Source organism: Sorex araneus, chromosome 5 (assembly GCF_027595985.1).
Source record: "Sorex araneus isolate mSorAra2 chromosome 5, mSorAra2.pri, whole genome shotgun sequence".
Classification (NCBI taxonomy): domain Eukaryota; kingdom Metazoa; phylum Chordata; class Mammalia; order Eulipotyphla; family Soricidae; genus Sorex; species Sorex araneus.
Genome location: NC_073306.1, coordinates 14,051,903 through 14,072,054, shown reverse-complemented (window position 1 = coordinate 14,072,054; position 20,152 = coordinate 14,051,903). Strand labels below are relative to the sequence as shown.

General features: G+C 45.1%; 1 protein-coding gene across 3 annotated transcripts in view; it reads left to right on the top strand.

The window, feature by feature from the left end:
* Positions 1 to 20,152, top strand: part of PATJ (PATJ crumbs cell polarity complex component) — a 370,230-nt gene that overhangs the window by 217,073 nt on the left and 133,005 nt on the right. For all 3 annotated transcript variants that reach the window (XM_055139113.1, XM_055139112.1, XM_055139111.1), the window contains exon 29: positions 19,123 to 19,214. In XM_055139113.1, the coding sequence (XP_054995088.1) occupies positions 19,123 to 19,214 (92 nt within the window). The remainder of the gene's footprint in view (positions 1 to 19,122; positions 19,215 to 20,152) is intronic.

Genomic DNA, 20,152 nt, shown 5'->3' with positions numbered 1-20,152 from the left:
CGTACATAGAATGTGTTAACCCTGTGTTTCTCGGTCAGGGGCCATGTAGCCCCTTATGGCTCCCCCAGGATATTTCAAAGGGGGCACAGGTGAAAATTGTATAAATGGTGGGAGGTGTGGAGGCGACCCAAGAGTAGTGCCAGTTCAGGTTTCCTTCAAAACTAAGGTTTCCTTCCGGTGGAGGGGGTAGGGTGGGGTGGGGGCCACAGGACGTAAATGAAACGAGGTCAGAAAGGTGGCCACGGTGGGGAAAAGCTCAAGAGTGAGTGTTTGAGCGCACCTGGTGACTGCTGTGACTCCCAAACCACCCTAACCCATCCCAGGTGGGGCGCACTCGACAAGTCCACTGCCCATTGTGGCCAGAGGGGCAGTGCGTTGGGTGGGTCCGTGGCCCAGTTGGTGTCTAAGGAGACCTTTCATTAAGCCTCCAGAAGACGATGCACCTGGGTCTCAGAGTCCTGCCGTGCTGGGGCGAGCTTCTGCATTCATTTCCGAGGCATTAGCATCTCATTACCATGCACGCTGAAAGGAGACCCACGCCGGAGTATTAACTTACCCCAAGCAATTAGACAGAAAATATGCAGGCCCGGGCACGGTCCTGTCCGAGGACTATCGGATTTATTTATAATCTTCCCTACAAGCAAGCCGGGGAACAGAGGGCAGGGAGCGCCGTGCGGGGAACTGGAGGGATTTGTCAGGTTGCAGAAGCGGCCAGAAGGAACAGCGTGGGTGGCACACGGAGCGCACGCGGGGGGTGTTAGCAGGTAGACTGGCTCGGCTCTTTCCCGTGCCCTTCAAGGGAGAGGAAGACGCGCCCTGTGGGGCTTCTCCCTGCAGGATAGCTAGAGCAGAATCTTGTTCTTTTACATGTGCCTCGGAGGGTTACTTAAGAGTCAGAAATAAAATGCGAGGTCGTTTCCTATTTGCCAGGAATAAAGATGTAGAGCAATTTCAAGTAAACTCGAGTCTAGCGATACCTCTTTTATAAGGGGGGAGGAGGGTAAAATGGAAAGCACTAAGAAAAGTGATGAACTCAGGCACTGAGAGCACTTTTTATGGGAAAACTTAGGGACCCCTCCCACATCCCGTGCCCACAGGCAGCTCTACCGTCTGCTGCTCGCCCCGAGTTATTTCTCAAATCTTTTGGAAGTGCAGCATCGAAGTAGCTAAATCACTAGCTTTGGTACATCCATTAATAAGCTTATTTCTCATTTACAGTAAAAGCTTCTGTCATCATGGATGGGCTTTCTAAGATTATCGTCATTCCTGGGTATCACTTGCCAAGAGTGCTTGTCACCGCAGTGAGCCTGCCTTGAGAGGCCTCCTGGAGTCCCGCTTCCCACTGCAGAAGCACAAGTCAGAGGCGCAGAGAGGAGGGCGAAGGGTTTTGAAACTGCAAGAGAGTTATTCTGCCGACCGCTTTGTTAGCAGAGGTCTATTGAATTTATTTATGTACACTTAAAGTGCATGATAAAGGGGCTGGAGAGATAGCACAGCGGGTAGGGCGTTTGCCTTGCACACGGCCGACCCGGGTTCAAATCCCAGTATCCCATATGGTCCCCTGAGCACAGCCAGGGGTAATTCCTGAGTGCAGAGCCAGGAGTAACCCCTGTGCGTTGCCAGGTGTGACCCAAAAAGCAAAAAAAAAAAAAAAAAAAAAAAAATAAAGTGCATGATAAACAGGCCAAACTTTCTGTGGGGGCAGTGGTTTCCTGAGTGTTCAAGCACATCAAATGCTAGATTTGAAGTATGTGGCTCTTTGTATGTCTATCCTAGCTCTTAAGAGTTGGGTTACCCAAACTTGACAGTAGTAAACCAGTCCTGAAGATGAGCTTCCCATGTGCAAAGTGAGAGTCATCCCATATGGTGACTCCTGAATTACGCTACAGCCAAATTCACAGCTTGAATCTCAATAGTGGACAAAGAAGAATTACCATATGCCTTTTTCCTTTCTTCAAAGTACAGCCCTCAGCCCTGGAACTGCCAATTAAACTTGGTTCTTAAAACCAACTCCTCTGCATGCACAACTTTCCAAGTTTCATTCCCAGCATGGAATAGGGTTGAGCACCACTGGGTATAATTCTAATGGCCTGAGCACTAGACCTTTAGGCCCACATAGCTAGGCCAAGTATCACAAGGAGTGGCCCTGGGATTTCCCCCCATCTTGCTCAGTCATCTTCCTTGAGTAATCCCACGAATTACATGCCATTTTGAATTACAAGCATGTAGAGAAATTGGGAGTAAGAGAGCTGAAGGAGTTATGTGGCCAATGGTACCTTGAATCAAATTGGCTGTAACTCTTTTGCTAGGAAAATATGTTGGGGGAGGGTGAATTATTCTTCTCCTCCACCCCTTTTTTATTCTACTCTGCCCTTTGGGTACTCGAAGTCCCCCTCTCAGGCATCTACTTCCTTTGGTCAAATGAATCAAGTTCTAGCTCTTTAGAATACTCTCAAGAGAAAAAAATCAGAGTCTCAAAATGGATTGTAGGAAAAGGTGGATGCCTAGATCACCCTTTACCCCAGTGTGTAGAGAGTCTATGGTCAAGGAAGGAAAGAAATCAAGGGGAGAAAAAGAAAACAGGAAGTAATAGGTGAACAGGCACCAGGACTTCAGATATATTGGTGACATGAGTGAGTGGTAGAGCCACATGTCCCAAACACAGACTCAACAACACTGAAAACATGAGATCTAAGCTGCAACCACTGGAACTTTCGTGTGCCTGTCCAGTTGACAGGTGGGAATGGGGCCGGGGTTGGGAGTGTGGAGGGTAGAGGGAAACCAACAATTGTGGTGGGGCTGGTGTTGAAATATTATATGCCTAAAACTCAACTATCAGTAATTTTTAAATTTCATTTCATTTACTTTTATTTATTTATTTATTGCTTTTTGGGTCACACCCGGCAATGCACCGGGGTTACTCCCAGCTCATGCACTCAGGAATTACTCCTGGCGGTGCTTGGGGGACCATATGGGATGCTGAGAATCGAACCCGGCTCAGCCATGTGCAGGGCAAACGCCGTACCCTCCACCCCCAATTTTTAAAATCAGGTTCTTTAATACATAAAAGAAAGAAAATGAAAATAATAACAATGAATATGTCAGAAGCTGAGAAAAAAAAATCAGAACCTCAGATAAACACATTTCTCTGTTCACTCCCTTCGGCTGAGAAATGTTTTTGACTTTTTAAAAATACTTTGGAAATTACCTTGGAATTCAAAAGAAAATCTTATCATTTCCTCGGCCCTTTCAAGTAAGAGATTTGTGAGCTACAAGAGTGAATGAGGTGAGCTCCACAGAGCTAGGGCTTCGCCTCTCGAAGATATTTCAATTTAATTAGTTTTGTTTGAGACCAAGTAAATCACTTACTCTTGAGACTTTAAAAATGAATGTGTTCCTTGGGGACACTGTAGTTCCCAAGAAGTAGATTAAATCAAAGTGGCAGGGGACCTCATCCCAACCCGGCCTCCATTTAGCTTTGTCCTTTAAATCTGCTGCTTTGCTCAAAAGATTATTAAGTTATAGGCGCTTGATACGTAATATTTTCTCTTTTTGAGAAGAAATGAGTAGCATCATTTATTAGGGAACTTTTTTTCATTATAGAGAAATTGTGCTTTCTTGCAAGTGATAGCATAGAGGGTAGGGCGTTTGCCTTGCACACGGCCGACCCAAGTTCAATTCCTCCGTCCCTCTCGGAGAGCCTGGCAAGCTACCAAGAGTATCCCACCCGCACGGCAGAGCTTGGGAAGATACCTGTGGCATATTTGATATGCCAAAAACAGTAACAACAAGTCTCACAATGGAGACGTTACTGGTGCCCACTTGAGCAAATGGATGAGAAACGGGACGACACTGCTACAGTGCTACAGTGCTATTCTTCAGCTCTGCCCTTGGGACTTCTTCAGTTCTCTCTGCTGCAACCCACACGTGGGTGATTAGAAAGTGAGGATCATTCATCACAGGCTCTGGTGTCTGAGACATGAAGAATGGAGGAATATTCTGGAAGGTCTTCTTGAATAACCTGGACAAGTCAGTTCTCTGATCAGTCTACCAGACCTCAAGCTGTACCACACCTCTGTGGTTTCTAGAAAGACACATGCATGCTCATGTCTGCAGCTTCTCCTTCATCCTGGTGCCCCTCCTCACTTTCCTGGTGTCTGCTAAGCTCTGTCTCCCCTCCTTCAGACCTGCCCACCCTCCTGCTTGCCTCCTGCCCCACCCAACAGCAGTGCAGCGATTGACCTAAGGCTTGGTCACTTATCCACCTGCCCGGTGCTTGAATTGAAGTAATTCCTGCAAAATGACTTTCAGGGACTCTAGTATTTAGAAAACATCCTCAGGGCTCAGTAAGTCTAGGCTGTGAAAATGATGGAAATGACAATTCTTGTTTCTACATCATTTGCATAATGATAGTTGAATAATATAGGGGTGAATACGCGGCATATCTGTTATGCTTCCATTGGAACATTTCTTGGCCTGGGATTTCTATTTTGAGACACCCTGTAAATTGGATTTAAAATTTCATAGGATTAAGAATGACTTACTTATTCTAGGGCTTTTAAGTACCCTACATAAGCACCCTTAGGATTATTTTCTAATTGATAACAGAAGTAGTTTTGGGGCCCAAAAGATTTAGCTATAAATACTGACTTTAGTATGTTATATTGGCTAAACTCCCTGAACACAGTCTCCGTTTCTCCAAGAGTATAATAAGATAATTGTGCATTCCTCTGCTGGTCTCCATGAGACTTAAGCTGATCTAGTGTACTGAAGGCATGTGTATGTGTGTACTGCGTGTGCCTTGTGTGCAGTTAGAAAATGCCAATATTGGACACAACCTGGGGGGTTGGAAAGATGGCTCTGAGGGCTGATGCTTGTGGCAGGAAGGCATCAGGCCCTGAGTTCCAGCCCCAGCATGGACCCCAAACTCTGCTGCATACACTCCAGCCTGGACACGTCTAGGCACGGCTGAGCCCAGGAAATATTAAATCACTGGGCCTGCACATTGACACACTGGGCCCAGTTGGCCAAGTACCACCCAGAGTCACCCCTTGGCCTCCTGAGCATTGCTTAACACCCCCTTATCCTCCAAAAGAGACACTAGGAGGAGCTGGGATGTGACTTTGCAGATAACGCACATGCCTTAGATATCTGAGTCCCTGGGTTTGATTACAACATGGCTAGAAAAAAAGAAAAAAATTCCGCTAGCCACATTTGAATGTTGCCGTTGCACTACAATTTGCATTGCTAGGAATTTTCATCTGGAACTGGAGGAATAGTGCAGGGGCTCAGAGCACCGGCCTGGCAGAGGTACGGTCACCGGTTCGAATTCCTAGTGTGTCACGTGCATTCTCCAAGGTCCTTTGCTCTCTGCTACTCCCTGCAGTTCCTCACGCAGGTCCCCAGCTGCAACCACAGCCAGTTCCACATCAGCACCACCCAAAGGAGAGTGGTAGCAGAGAAGGTGTGTGGGGGCCCTGATCAGGATGTGCAAGCCCTTGGCAAACACAGTTGTAAGCCCCTTAATCGAGGTTTTTCTTACTCAGTTGAGCACCCACTGCCCAGTGAGCATGTGTGAGCACTGCAAGAAAGGAAGGCGAACCTCGGGGAACTCTGTGTCTGAGCTCGAATTCTGGAGCCTCATGTTCAGCCCCAGCCAGCACCATGGCCAGGCGTGTGTGCCAGCCCCAGGCATCAGAACTACAGAGGGATGGGGATGAGGGATGCAAAAACCTTTTTCTTGTTCTTAACAGGAAATGATCTTAAATCCCATAGGTCAGAGAGACCATCACAGTTACCTGTTTTTGTTTGTTTGTTTGCTTGTTTGTTTTTTGCTTTTTGGGTCACACCTGGCAATGCACAGGGGTTACTCCTGGCTCTGCACTCAGGAATCACTCCAGGCAGTGCTCAGGGACCATATGGGATGCTGGGAGTCGAACCAGTGTCAGCCACGTGCAAGGCAAACGCCCTACCCACTGCGCTATCGCTCCAACCCCACAGTTAGCCTTTTATCGATATTTTCTTTAGACTCAGAAAGTCATACGTAGGTGGATGTAATGTGTAATTGTCATTTTATCACTGGATAGGGTTCTGTCTTAGTGGCATCGGATTGAGAGCTGTGCCATCCTCCTTTATCAGCTTTGAATGGCTCTGTTTTCTGTTTATCGTGGAAGCAATGACAAGTCATTTGGTGGCAAATGTATAATTTTTCCTATAAGCAGGTACAGCCACGATGGATATTTTGATGCCAGAGCTTTAAAAACTCAAAATATGAGAAATCTTTTTAGATTAATTCTTAGAACTCTTAGATTAAAAATCAATTTATAGGAGCTGGGAGGGGTTAGAGAGGTAATATCGTGGGTAAGACACTTGCCTTGCACACACAGCTGATCCAGGTTCAACCCCTGCACCCTATACGGTCCCCCCAAGCCCCATCAGGAGTGATCCCTGAGCACAGAGCCAGGAGTGAGCCCTAAGCACCACCAGGTGTTGCCCAAAAACAAAAGTCAGAACCAAGAAAAAAAAAATTAGGGGCTGGGAGATGATGTGAAAGGCCAAAGCACATACTGGTTAGGCAGGAGCCCTGGGTTCAACCCCTGACACTGCGTGATTCCCCCAAATACACTCAGGAGGCCCCTCAACTCTCAAAAGACATAAACACCTAGGGTTTATTTGGGTTTCCCTCATGTATAGTACTCAATAACAGAATTCTGTCACTGTAACACTGTCCTCCCGTTGTCCATCGATTTGCTTGAGCGGGCACCAGTAATGTCTCTCTTGTGAGACTTATTGTTGCTCTTTTTGACATATCAAATGAGCCACGAGGAGCTTGCCAAGGTCTGCCATGGAGGCAGGATACTCTGGGTAGCTTGCCAGGCTCTCCGAGAGGGACGGAGGAATCAAACCCGGGTCAGCCGCATGCAAGGCAAACACCCTACCTGCGGTGTTATCACTCCAGGTAGATAAATACATACATGCATACATACATGGATGGGTGGCTGGCTGGATAGATAGATAAATGGTAGATAGGAATAGTTATATAGCTAGATACATAGGAATCAATAGGAATAGGAAAGCAGGGATAGGCAAGGAGACTGATGGGATTGATGGATACAGATAGGAATAGAATAGATAGGAACTAGGCTGCTGAAGAATACTGTCTGCTTCTAAACCATGGTTTCTGTCCTGTTTGGAAATACGGTTTCTAAACCAAACTTTCTGTTGAAAATCAACGCAGTTTCCTGACGCCACGAAATCTTAGGTTTGGATAATGACACCCGGCAGCTTCAGGCATGTGTCCTAGTCCCACACCAGAGACAGTTCTGGCTTACGAGCAGCCTGACGTCATGACAGAATTCATTAAAGAAACTTTGGAGGGGCTGGAGTGATAGCACAGCGGGTAGGGCATTTACCTTGCACGCGGCCGACCCAGGTTAGATTCCCAGCATCCCATATGGCCCCCCGAGCACGCCAGGAGTGATTCCCGAGTGCAGAGCAGGAGAAACCCCTGAGCACCATCGGATGTGACCCAAAAAGAAAAAAAAAAGGAAGAAAGAAAATTTGGGGCCAGAAGGATAGAAAAGTAGGTAGGGCCCTTGCTGTGTACTCGGCCGACCTTGATTTCATCATTCATGAGCCCCTCCTCCCCACCCCCGAATGATCCCTGAGTGCACAGACAGTCTCAGCACCACCGGCTTGCCCTTCTAAAGAAGGTTAACCTTTAGATTCTGATGTCTAAAGATTTTAATGTACAGTGTGTTTGTAAGTAGAGAGAGCTCCCATTTCATTATTCGTTCAAATACCTGACTTCCAACGCAGTTCCTGAATAACACGTTGCCAGTGTTAATAAGTGGAATCTTTCCACCGTAATAAAAGAAAGGGCAGAGGGGCTTTGGGTATCCTCTTGTGTTCAAACCTCAGGCAAACCCATCCCTTGAACTAAATTTTAATTTTTGTATAATGAATATTTCTAAACCCAGCTCAAGTTAATTAACTTTTCTTTCCAATTTGGTTAGTTTTTTGGATAGACTTAATTGAGCTGCTCTTCAGCGTAGATTTATATTTATGTCCAGTTGAACTATAGAAAAGGAACAGTAGTTTAAAACCTAGCTCCAGAATACTTTTGAATGATTGATTTTATTGAAATAAATCTCATTAGTGACCTCTGAGTGAAAGTTTATATACTAGAGCACAAAAGCAAATCTATTTACTTTTGCTGAATCTTTCCCGGATTGACCCTAACTCTACTTCTGTGCAATCTATAAAATGGCTCAGTTAGTGGGGCCAAGCAATAGTACAATGGGTAGGGCACTTGTCTTGCATGCAGCCAATCCGGGTTCAATTCCTGACACCCCAGATGTTCCCCTGAGCCCCATCAAGAGTAAGCCCTACGCAGCCAGGTATAGCCCAAAAACCAAAAACAAAAATGAAGGAAGAAAGGAAAGAAGAAAGGACAGAATGGAGAGACAGAGGGAAGAAAGGATAGAAGGATGAGGGATGAATTTCTTGGCCAGAAAGATGATACAGCCATTAAGGTACTTGCCTTCCAAATAGCTGGCCTGAGTTTGATCCCCAGCATCCCATATAGTCCCCTGAGCATTTTCAGGAGTAAGTAATGCATGCAGAGCTAGGAGTAACTCCTGAGCCTCACTGGGAATAGCCCTAAAATGAGACAAAACTGGTACAGTTAAGGAAAGTTATTCTGGTACCTAAATATAGCAGGTTTTCCCACTTTTGTGCAATTTTTTTCCTACAACAGTGCCAGAACTCGACTCATGAAAGGAAATATGAACCACAAACGAAAAGCCAATATCCCATCATTTTTTGTTACAATGTAATACTTTTTGCAAATACACATTTTTTTCATTTGGGTGGTTGTGTCTTCAGCTGCTATATTTTACTTTTAATGACATTTCATTGTACTGGAAATTGGGAGCAGAGAAGACGCACTAACTCATGCCTGGTGTCCTCCTGGGACAAGGACTGTGGATGGGATAGAAGTTTCTGACTTGAGATGCAGAATCTCATGAGGCCACTTTTGTCAGTAATCAGAACTGAGGGCCAAACATATTTTTAAAAATCCGAATTGTGAGAACAAAGCATACAGAGCTTCTTTAAGCCAAAACTCCTTTCCCCTCATCTTCTTTTTTTTCTCCTTTCAAATGCCAAAAAGTCTTTTGAGCATCTGAGAAAGCATAGGACTAGGAGAGAGAAGTAGTGTGGGATAGGATAGCTAATATTTAGAATTAAAAGGGATCCCCCAAACTATGCCAAAAGAGACTTTTGAGGGAGACAAGTAGTAAAGGAGTGTTGGACCACACTTGACAGTGCTCAGGAATCAAGGGGTGTTAGGTCTGGGGTGAACCACAGGGGTAAGCCCCTTACCTCTCTGCTATATTTTTGGCCCCAGTGAAAACCTTTTTGTTGTGAAGAATACAAATTAGGGAGCCAGAGAAACAATATACCAGGTAAGGCGTTTGCCTTGCACACAGCCAGCCGAGGTTTGATCCCTAGAACCCCATGTGGTCCCCTGAGCACTGCCAAAAGAGATCCTTCAGTGTAGAGCCTGGATCAAGCCGAGGACCACTAGGTGTACTCCCCTCCCCAATTTTATTTTTTAAAAAAAGAGAGTGAGAGAATACAAATTAGTTTAAGGTAATTGGTCCCCAAGTGGTTGCTTCCTTCCCAAGACCTCCAAAGCCTCTGTTCACTCTTGTCACACTTTCTTAGTGATTCAGAAAGCAAGTCCCATGGCACAGAATACACTTACCATAGTCACAATTTGATTATTATCAAATAAATTGTCACCCAAACTAGGTTACTTTTGATTTGTTTTTTTTTCCTTTTTGGGTCACAGCCGGAGATGTTCAGGGGTTACTCCTTGCTTTGCACTCAGGAATTACTCCTGGTAGTGCTCAGGGGACCATATGGGATGCTGGGATTCGAACCCAGGTTGGCCGCATGGAAGGCAAACGCCCTACCTGCTGTGCTATCACTCAGCCCCACTAGGTTACTTTTGAGAAGAATCATTATTAATCATCAGAATGGAGTACATAAGCTGATAACCCTAGAAAAATCAGGAGGTCTGGTTCCACCCCCCCCACACACACACCCGAGGTGAAAGGTCAAAGATCACAGGGAAAGACAGGGAGGAGTAAATCAGGATGAAAGGAGAGTTTCCCCACACCATGAGATCAGACCAAAGAACGGGACACCAAGTCTATTCCTCATAGATATCATGGCATCACCTTCAAAAGAAGGAGCTTTCAGAAAAGGCACAGAAGTGTCTCCATAGCTTCATTGACTGGAGGTCAGTGGAAGATAGTATTCCCCCCCCCCCTCCTTGAGCTCTAGTTCATCTATGCTTTTAAAAAAACATTCCCCCAAATAAAACATTCTGATTGTTTTTCTTTGGCTTACTCAGATAAGAAAACAGTGAGGAGGTGGGCAATTGTCTAGGTACAATAAAGAAAAGGGTGACTGATGGAGATGACTCAGAGTCTGTTCTGTCGTTTGCACCCAGAGGAAGGGAGGGTTTAGGAGATGCTGTGTGATGTCTGGGCCTGCAGAAACCCAGCATCCCAACACTAAGCACTCACTCCAGTCCTTGTGTCGAGACAGGCTGGCTCTGACCTCTGTATCTCAGAACTCCAGGGACCAAGATGGTCAGGGACCAGAATCCACTTGATCCCACACAGGGATGATGCGAGAGACATCTCGATAGAAATGATCTTCAGAAATCGTTCAGTTTTCATGTGTTCTTTGCAGACAGTATGACCTCTAGGCATCCCCTAAGATTGCAGGCTTTTAATTAGTAGCTAAATCACCTACCCCCTACTTGGAGGTTTAAATAAAATGTCAAGCAGGAGGAGCTTAGATTAGAGTTCAGTGCATATAAGCAACCAGTAAATTATTAGTATTAATTGCAATTAACCCAAAAGACTTGCAAGAAGTGTAGACCACTTTCTTTTCTGCCTGTGCCATGCTTGGGAGACCTCCTCCATCTGTTTAAAGAATGTCTCAGAGAACACCAGCTTCTCAGAAATAGAATAAGTCATAGCCTAATGTTAATTGTGCACTGGAAAAAAATATTCATACTTACAGAGTTTTCTCTAGAGTCTCTTTCCTTTACTGATGAAGAAATTAAAAACTGCCTCTGTAGCTGGAAGCAAGATCCATTTCATGAAAATGCTAAAAATTATTTTTATATTAATCAGATCCAAGAATATGCAGAAAAAATCTCTCTCCTGAATCCCAGAGGCTGCAAATGTGTCATTTCTAAAGCCAGAAAGGGAGGGTGTTGTCTTGGATTTTTTCAAACCCAGAATTCTGCATTTTCCTTTTAGAATTAATTCATCCGATCGGGTTTCACTCTACCTTGGGTTTTTTGCTCTGGTCCCAGTTTTCCACCAAAGAGCCGAGCTTCTCCAGAGGCCTCTCAACGTTGGCAGGGAGCAGCTGCCTCAGCAGTAAACACCCAGGTTGTTGGCCCTGAAAAAAAGCATCAAGCAAGCTGCTTTGCCTCTCGGCTGCCAGAGTCTCTGAATACTTGGAAATAGCACCTTCCATCCAGGCTTAGGAAATTAACATGCATGGCCTGTTTTCCTTATCTGGGCTGTAACTTCCCCTCTTTAAGGAATACAGTACCAGGCATCCTAGGAAAATAGAGGGTCACCAGCCAAAAAGGCAACGCCATGAACACAGAACAGTTTTCTTTCCTATATGCTCAAACTTTTGCAAAGCAAAAAAAAGAAAGAAAGAAGGGAAGGGGAGGGAGGGAGGGAGGGAGGGAGGCAGGGAGGGAGGGGAAGGAAAAAAGAGGAGGGGAGGAAGGGAGGAGGGGAAGAGGGAAAGAGAGAAGGAAGTAGGGAGAAAGGGGAGGGGAGGGGAGGGGAGGGGAGGGGAGAGGAGGGGAGAGGAGAGGAGGGGAGGGGAGGGGAGGAGAGGGGAGGGGAGGGGAGGGGAGGGGAGGGGAGGGGAGAGGAGAGCTAGGTTAGGAACCGGAACAATAGTACAGCAGGAGGGTAAGGGCACTTGCCTTGCACATGGCCAACCTGGGTTCAATTCCTCTCCCCCATATGGTCCCCTCCCCGCCTCAAGCCCACCAGAAAAACACAGGTGAGTGTGCCCAAAGGTAACAAAACCAAACCAGAAGTGCCATTTCTGTTCAGGGACATCTTCACTGAACCCCAGGGTGCAAGCTGTGTGTCACAAACAGGAGGAACTCAAGGGGAGAACCCCAGAGGCTGCTGTCCAGGAGTCCAGGGCAGTCCAGTGAATGTGTACCTGCCACCTGGCCAGGTGGAGTGTGCCGTGGAGGCCAGGGTGTCGGGGGCGGGGTGGGGGCTGGGGGTTTGCCATGAAGGATGGTTAAGGCCTGTGCTGTGGCATTCAGACAGGAAGGCTGGGGGTTGGGGTGGGGGCTGGGGACTCCTGATTCAGGACCGCCTTTCCTCCAGCAAAGGCCAGACACAGCCAGGGAGACATTGGCCAGTAATTACCTCCACGCCAGGCCTGGAATCAAGCTTATTCCTCACGTCATCTCCTTTTAAAATTGAGACAGAGAGCCCTGCTTGCAGTTCATTGCAAATTAGAGTAATTGAAAAATACATTTATCCCAAAGAAGGGGCTGTGCTAGACATACTCTTTTATGATGAGGCAACACTACTTAATACACTCTGGACATTTTCTTATGCCGTTGAACTTGCTTTTTCACATTATTCTTCATGACTACATGATTTATTTAACCATTTCCTTGGTAATGAAGTTAGGCAAGAAGATGTAAGTGTATGACAAAACCATGAAAGTACTAAGGAGAAAATATATCATCTAGGGCATAGTCTAGATTTTTGTTTCTTTGTTTGTTTATTTAGGACAATTCTCAGCAGTGCTCAGGACTTACTGCTGGCTCTGTTCTTGGGGATCATTCCTGGTGAGCTTGGGGGACCATAAGTGGTGTCAGGGATCGAACCTGGATTGGCTGAGTGCCAAGCAAGTGCCCTGCTCACTGTACTATAGCTCCAGCCATCACTGTCACTGTCACTGTCATCCTGTTCTTTGTCGATTTACTCGAGTGGGCACCAGTAATGTCTCTATTACACTCAACCCTAAGATTTTAGCAGCCTCTCCTTACTCATCTTTCCCAACGATTGGAGGCTCTTTCAGGGTCAGGGGAATGAGACCTATCATTACTGTTTTTGGCATATAGAATATGCCATAGGTAGCTTGTCAGGCTCTGCCGTGTGGGTGGGATACTCTTGGTAGCTGACCGGGCTCTCCTAGAGGTATGTATGTATACATACACACACACACACACACACACACATATATATCTTTTACTATATTTGGGATATGAATACGTCACGGGGAGCTTGCAAGCCTCTCCTGTGAGGGCAATAGACTCTTTGTAGCTTGTCAGGTTCTTCAAGAGGGAGAAACGGCTATTAGATGGTGTGCGGCTGCTTTGCGGCCGCGCACTTCAGGAGTGTGGTCTTATAGTGTCTGGATGTTGGCCATTGGTGGGATTACACAGCGCTGGAGGTAGTATGTGGGTGTGGCTGCTAAGCTACTGGAAAATGGGGGATCTGGGTGGAAGAGGCCCAGTCTCAATCCGAGCAGGTTTGGAGATCTCGGCCCCAGGTCCCACACAGCTGGGTTCCTCTGCCGGTCCCTTCATGTGTGAGGTTCATCCAAACATGTGGAAAGTGGCCTTGAGCATAGCTGTGGCGGTTCTGGAGGTCTTTAACTGTCAAGGCTCTGCTTGGGGTGGGGAGGGAAAGGCAACCCGTCCCCTCCGAGGGGCCCTCGTGAAGACATCCAGGCGCTAGACATAGCCAGAGCTTGGTGAAGACAGCTCCAGCCATAGGCTAGATATTTTTTAAGTATTGATACCATTTTAAAAAACATTTTAAACTATGTATGTGATGTTTGTATTTTGGTTTAAGTAATAGGGTTGCAATTGTGAACAAATCTGTGGTATTGCTGTACAGAGTACTGTACACCCCTATCCCCAAGGTGCCCGTGACCAACCCTCCCCATCACTTTGTCATCTTTGGTCCACGCCTCCTTTCCCCACCCCAAGCCCCGCATTATTTCTTTTTTTAATAGTTTTTTTTCTTTTTTTTCTGCTTTTTGGGTCACACCTGGCAGTGCTCAGGGTTTACTCCTGGCTCATGCACTCAGGAATTACTCCTGGTGGTGCTCAGGGGACCATATGGGATGCTGGGAATCAAATCTGGGTCAACCACGTGCCCAGCAAACGCCCTACCCATTGTACTATCACTCCAGTCCCCCCTTTGTTATTTCTTGATTAATAGTTATGGCTTGGTGCATACTCTACCTCCTGTGTTTATTCCTGTCAACTTATTCATTCCCCTGCAACCCCTGCCAATCCAAACCTAACTCTCAGATCTGTATACAGTATGATGTATATAGTATTCAATACTATACTTGTATATAGTATTCAAGGTTTGTTATCCATTGATATCATCTACCTTCTTGATTTTTTTTCTCCGTATACCACAGACAAGGGAGATCATGAGATCATCCTGTATTTATTTATCCTTCTGCCTCTGGCCTGTTTTCCCCAGTGTAGTACATCTAGTTCCATCTAGGATGCCATGAGCTGCATGACTTTATTTTCTCTTGTGGAAGCAGAACATTCCACTGTGTGCATTTACCACACTCATTATCCAGGCATCTGTTGCTTCCATGTCCAAGCTAGTGTACCAGAAACCACAATGAATATTGGTTTGCATGTATCTTTTCAAATTAATGCTTTTGTAGTTGAGGTGCAGAAGCCCCCAAGGAGAAGTAGCTGACCTCAATGACAGTTCTATTTTCAATTGTTTGTTTGTATTTTGGACCACACCTGGCTGTGCTCAGGGCTTACTCATGGCTCTGAGCTTAGGCATCACTCTTGGTGGAGCTCAAGGACATTACGTGGTATTGGGATCAAACAAACCCATGTCAGCAGCAAGAACACTCATGACCTCTTTCTCTCCAATCCTTCCATTCTTACTGGTTTTGAGCAATCTCCATACAGTTTTCTGTAGAAGCTGGACCAGGTGACATTCCCATCAGCAATGAGTGAGAGTTTCATTTTTGGCACACCTCACCAACATTTGTTCATTTTCAATGTTTTTGAGAATGGCAGGTAGTAAGTTTTTTTTTCTTTTTTTAGGAGCATCATTAAGTGAAAGGTACAGGGATTGTTCGTAAAGCCTCCGCTCCCCCTGCAACACATACACCCACACATACACAACTGCCCCAGTACAAACAGTAACCACGGACTGGGTGCAGTTGCCGAACCCATTTCAATGCATTTGGATTCACATTGTGTCAGGCATTCGGTGGTTTGGATAAGCATATAATGACATGCAACCAACATTACTGTATCATACAAAGGGTAGGCCTTTATAAAATGTTATTTATTCATTTCTTTATTATGACAATGTTATTGTTCTCCAGTCTGCCCTCCTTCTCTCCTCACCTCTTTGGAAGCCTCAGTTTTGTGGTCAGAGTCCATTTACTATTGTCCATCCCTCTCTTGGTTTCTTTTTTATCACACATACCCAGAGTAAGATCATCTGGCACTTGCCTTCTCATCTGAATATTTCACTTCATGTAGCGTCATTGTCCAAGCTGTGGCCAAAGATAAAATATCATCTTTTTTTTTAATTTAAGTTTTTCTGTTTGATATTTATTATGGATTAGAGAGAGAAATATTTTATTTATTTTTAAAATTTTTTCAGTTTATAAAGTAGTTCATGATATTTGGTTACATTTAATATTAAAGCACCACTCCCACCACCATTACATCTTCCCACCACCATATTTTGGGTGCATCCGTCCTGAACTCCAATCCCTGCCCGAAGGCAGAACCAAAATAATGCATATGTATTGTATTGTTTGTTATGAAAAACCACTAAAAGTACTACAAAAAAGTATCCTTAGAGGAAAGACTGTGAAAATTGTCGTATTTCCACCCAGGGACCATTAAGCCCTTCTATAAGAGATCACTAACATGTTGTTAAAGGTTGAGCCTTGTGTGCTTTTTATGTATGTATTTGTAGAATAAAAAAATGTATATTTTCCCTCTAAGATTGGTTGCCTCCTACTTTGAACCCTATCAAATGTGGTGCCATTCATTTGTGGAGTATAGAATAACATCACATGAGGCTGACACCCAAGGACAGTAGATACAAGGGCCAGGGGGATTGCTCCATAGCTGGAAGCCTGCTTCATGAGCAGAGGGGAGAAAGAAGATGGAATAGAGAAGGGATCACTGAGAAAATGATGGCTGGAGGAATCAATCGGGATGGGAGATGCATGCCGAAAGTAGATAATGGACCAAACATGATGACCTCTCAGTGTCTGTGTTGCAGGTCATAATGCCCCAAAGTAGAGAGAGAGTATGGGGAATATTGTCTGCCATGGAGGCAGGGGGAGGGTGGGAAAGGTGGAGTGGGGGGTATACCCGGGATATTGGTGTGGGGAATGTGCACTGGTGGAGGGATGGGTGTTTGATCATTGTGAGATTGTAACCCAAACATGAAAGCTTGTGACTATCTCATGGTGATTCAATAAAATTTTAAAAATTAAAAAAAAAATGTGGTACCGTAATCTTGGAGTACGAGTAGGGTGTGTGGTTTGAGCATTTGCAGCTGCACAGTCCAGGAACAGATTCACTCTTGGGTGATGCTTTGCCTGAGCGTGTGGAGAGTGGCCGTGAGCATGGAGACAGCTGGGTTCTGGGGGTTGTCAGCTGCTGGGGCTGGGTCCCTTGGGGTGGGGAGGGCTCTCACCTGCCCCACTCTGGGGCGCCCCAAGTGAAACAGCCTGGCTTGGGGTCCATTGGCATGGCTATGGCAAGTGTCATGTTATGCTCCCTTCTGGGAGAGAAGGACATGTGATCTGGATGGTGGCCAATGATGAGATTATCTGGTGCCAGCCAGAGGTGGCTTATGGGCGTGACTGCTGAGTTGCCGGAGGCAAGAGGGTATGGGCAAAAGATCTCTGTTCCCCATCCCATTGAACCCAGAGTTCTCAGTCACAAAGTCCCGCATTCCTGGGTTTTTTCAGAGATTCACTCATGGGTGAGGCTCTGCCCAAGTGTGTGGAGAGCAGCATGAGCTTGGTGGCGGCTGGGTTCTGGAGGTGGTCGGCTGCCATGGGGTGGGGAGGGGTATCAGCTTATATATATTTATATATAGCACAATTTCTTTGCCCACTTATCTGTTGTTGGATATTTGGGTTGTTTCCGGACCTTGGCTTTTCATAGTGTCACAATAAACATAGGTATGTGTGTATCTTTTCTTTTTTTTTTTTTTTTTTGCTTTTTGGGTCACACCCAGTGATGCTCAGGGTAACTCCTGGCTTTGCACTCAGGAATTACTCCTGGCAGTGCTTGGGGGACCATATGGGATGCCGGGGATCGAACCCGGGTCGGCCGCGTGCAAGGCAAACGCCCTACCCGCGGTGCTATCACTCCGGCCCCCATGTGTGTATCTTTTCTATTTAGTGTTTCTCTGTCCTTAGGAGAGAGGAATTGTTGTGTCAGATGGTAATTAGACTTTTAACATTTTGACACTTTCCATATCATTTTTCACAGAGGCTGAACCAGACGACAGTCTAAAGTTGAGGGTGGGCACATTAGAAATTTATGATAATGTAAAGGCAAAAGCCACAGCAGAAAGAAAAAAAAATACCCCTTCACAAAACAAAACAAAGCCCTTCTGGACTATAAATATTTCTATAAATACAATTTAAAAGAATTATCTCATGAAATCCCTGTAATAGTTGAGTGAAATGAAGGTGCTAATTCCCTTTGGAAAAGGAAACTGAGGCTCAGGGAGCTGCAAAGTGGGGGTTGGTGGCTTTCAGGAAGATCAATGATGTAAAGAGCAAAAGCAGATGGAACAGGAGGCCCAGTGAGGTGGGACTCAAGTCTTGTCTTTGCCATGGATATGAAATAGGATTTTCTGCTTCTGAATGATGGAGGAGCTTCATTTTTAGGCAATTAGAAATACTGTCTTTTCATTCATCATTTGAGGTGTTCACTCCTGTAACTTTTCTCATGACACTCCTAGGACTAAAATGATACATCTTCCAGGTGTATCTTAAGCATTTCAAAAACAGTATAAAAGGCATGACTTCCTTTTTAAGATCTCTTACAGAATGTTCTCTACCATTCTCTAAATTATCTACTCCTTTGTTAGAGATACCGTGGGATTGATCATTGCTTGTTGAGGAGATGGGGATAAGCCAGTCGTTATCAGTGGAATGAAATAAAAGGCGAATCATGAGGATCATCGTAGTTTATTAGGAAAAAATCCATGGTGTAAATGTGTTTAGAATCAATTTCAGAGAAGTGAACCAAGTTAGAAATCCCACCTCATTTTGGAAAAAAGCAGATGGCTTATTGTTTGTGCACGGGAAGCTGTTTCTCTGCAATTGGCCTGAACGTTGACTTCAAATGGGGATATCACATTTATTGCCTCTGCACTTACAAAATTTATGCTTGTAATAACCTTGACACATTTACAGAATCATGTTTAACAGGCCCCTCCAGAGGTTTGGTGACAACTGCAGTTTGGTCTGTTTTCCATATTTTTTTAGGAATCTGGAAAAATCTGTAGGAAATGAAATATCTATCATAAAGTTTTTGCATCCTGCTCGACTACTGCTTTTAAAGTTTGCAGGAGAGTTGATGATTACATGTTCTTTATTAACTACACCCCAGACTGAATTTAAGAGATTTTACGAGCGTTTTAGAATTTGAATCCATACTGCAAAGAGCATTAAGATTTTTTACCATGAAGCGTCCCAAATGGGGCCGGAGATGTGGCTCAAATGTTAATGCATGGTCCTTGCATATACTCAACCATGAAATCAATCCCTAGCAGCACATGGCCTCTTAAACACGGCTACCAGTGGTCCTCTAATTTTTAAAAGTCCTATATGTACCCACTTTAACATGAATGAGGCCATTGTTTAAGTACTCAATATATGTACATAAATATATATTTATCATACACATATCTGAATAGGAGCATACTTAATTTTATGTTGGTATACATATTGCATTCTTATAAGTTAAAAAAAAATGTTTTGCCCAAACAGATAAACAATCAGATCCTGTATGGAAGAAGTCACCAAAATGCATCTGCCATTATCAAGACCGCCCCGCCAAAGGTCAAGCTGGTTTTTATCAGGTAAGAGAGTGACATCTAATCTAAAGTCTAAGATCTGCTCTGGACAGATTATTATTTATGTAAAACTCTCATCTTGGCTTTGTCTAGATCATGGTCTTGGTCTTAGAGAGTTATGTCTTATTTTGTTTGTTTGTTTTTGGGTTTTGCTTTGTTGTTTTGGGGGTCACACCTGACAATGCTCAGGGGTTACTCCTGATTCTGCACTCAGGAATTACTGCTAGTGGAGCTCAGGGGACCCTCTGGGATGCTGGGGATTGAACCCGGGTCGGCTGCAAGCAAAACAAATGCCCTTCCCACTGTACCATTGTTCCACTCCCCACTTTTCTGTTTTTTACTCTAACTAATGAAAGTTTAGATTGTCTGGAGTAGGAGGCATCCTTGTTGTATGTCTCACTTGATAGAATGGTAGTTAAGCCCAATCTTTGTATCTTCAAGTATCTGTATTTCTTTTCATTCTTCCCTTCTGGGACCTAATTGTTCTGCCTGTAAGCGGAAAAGAAATAGGAAAATCTTCTCGTTTCTCCTCTGGTGACCATCCTTTGACATATTTTCTGACTTTCATGTCTTCATCAAAGAACAGAGAGAAACACAGAACCCAGGAGTGTTTTGGGAGCGTCCCGTGAAGAATGCTGGAGAGGGGCTGGCATTGGCTCAGAAAGGAACATATGCTGAGCATGCGTGAGCCCCGAGCTCTATTCCACACCAGATGCCCTCCCCGGGCACTGCTGGCTATCGCCCTGGTGGTCCCCAACACCACCTGTCCTGGGCCCTGCTAGCAATAGTTTGAAATATTTAAATTAAAATTAAGAGGTAGGGCATTTGCCTTGCATGTGGCTGACCTGGGTTTGAGTCCCAGCATCCCATATGGTCCCCTGAGCACTTCTAGGAGAAATTCCTGAGTACATGGGCCAGGAGTAACCCCTATGCATTGATGGGTG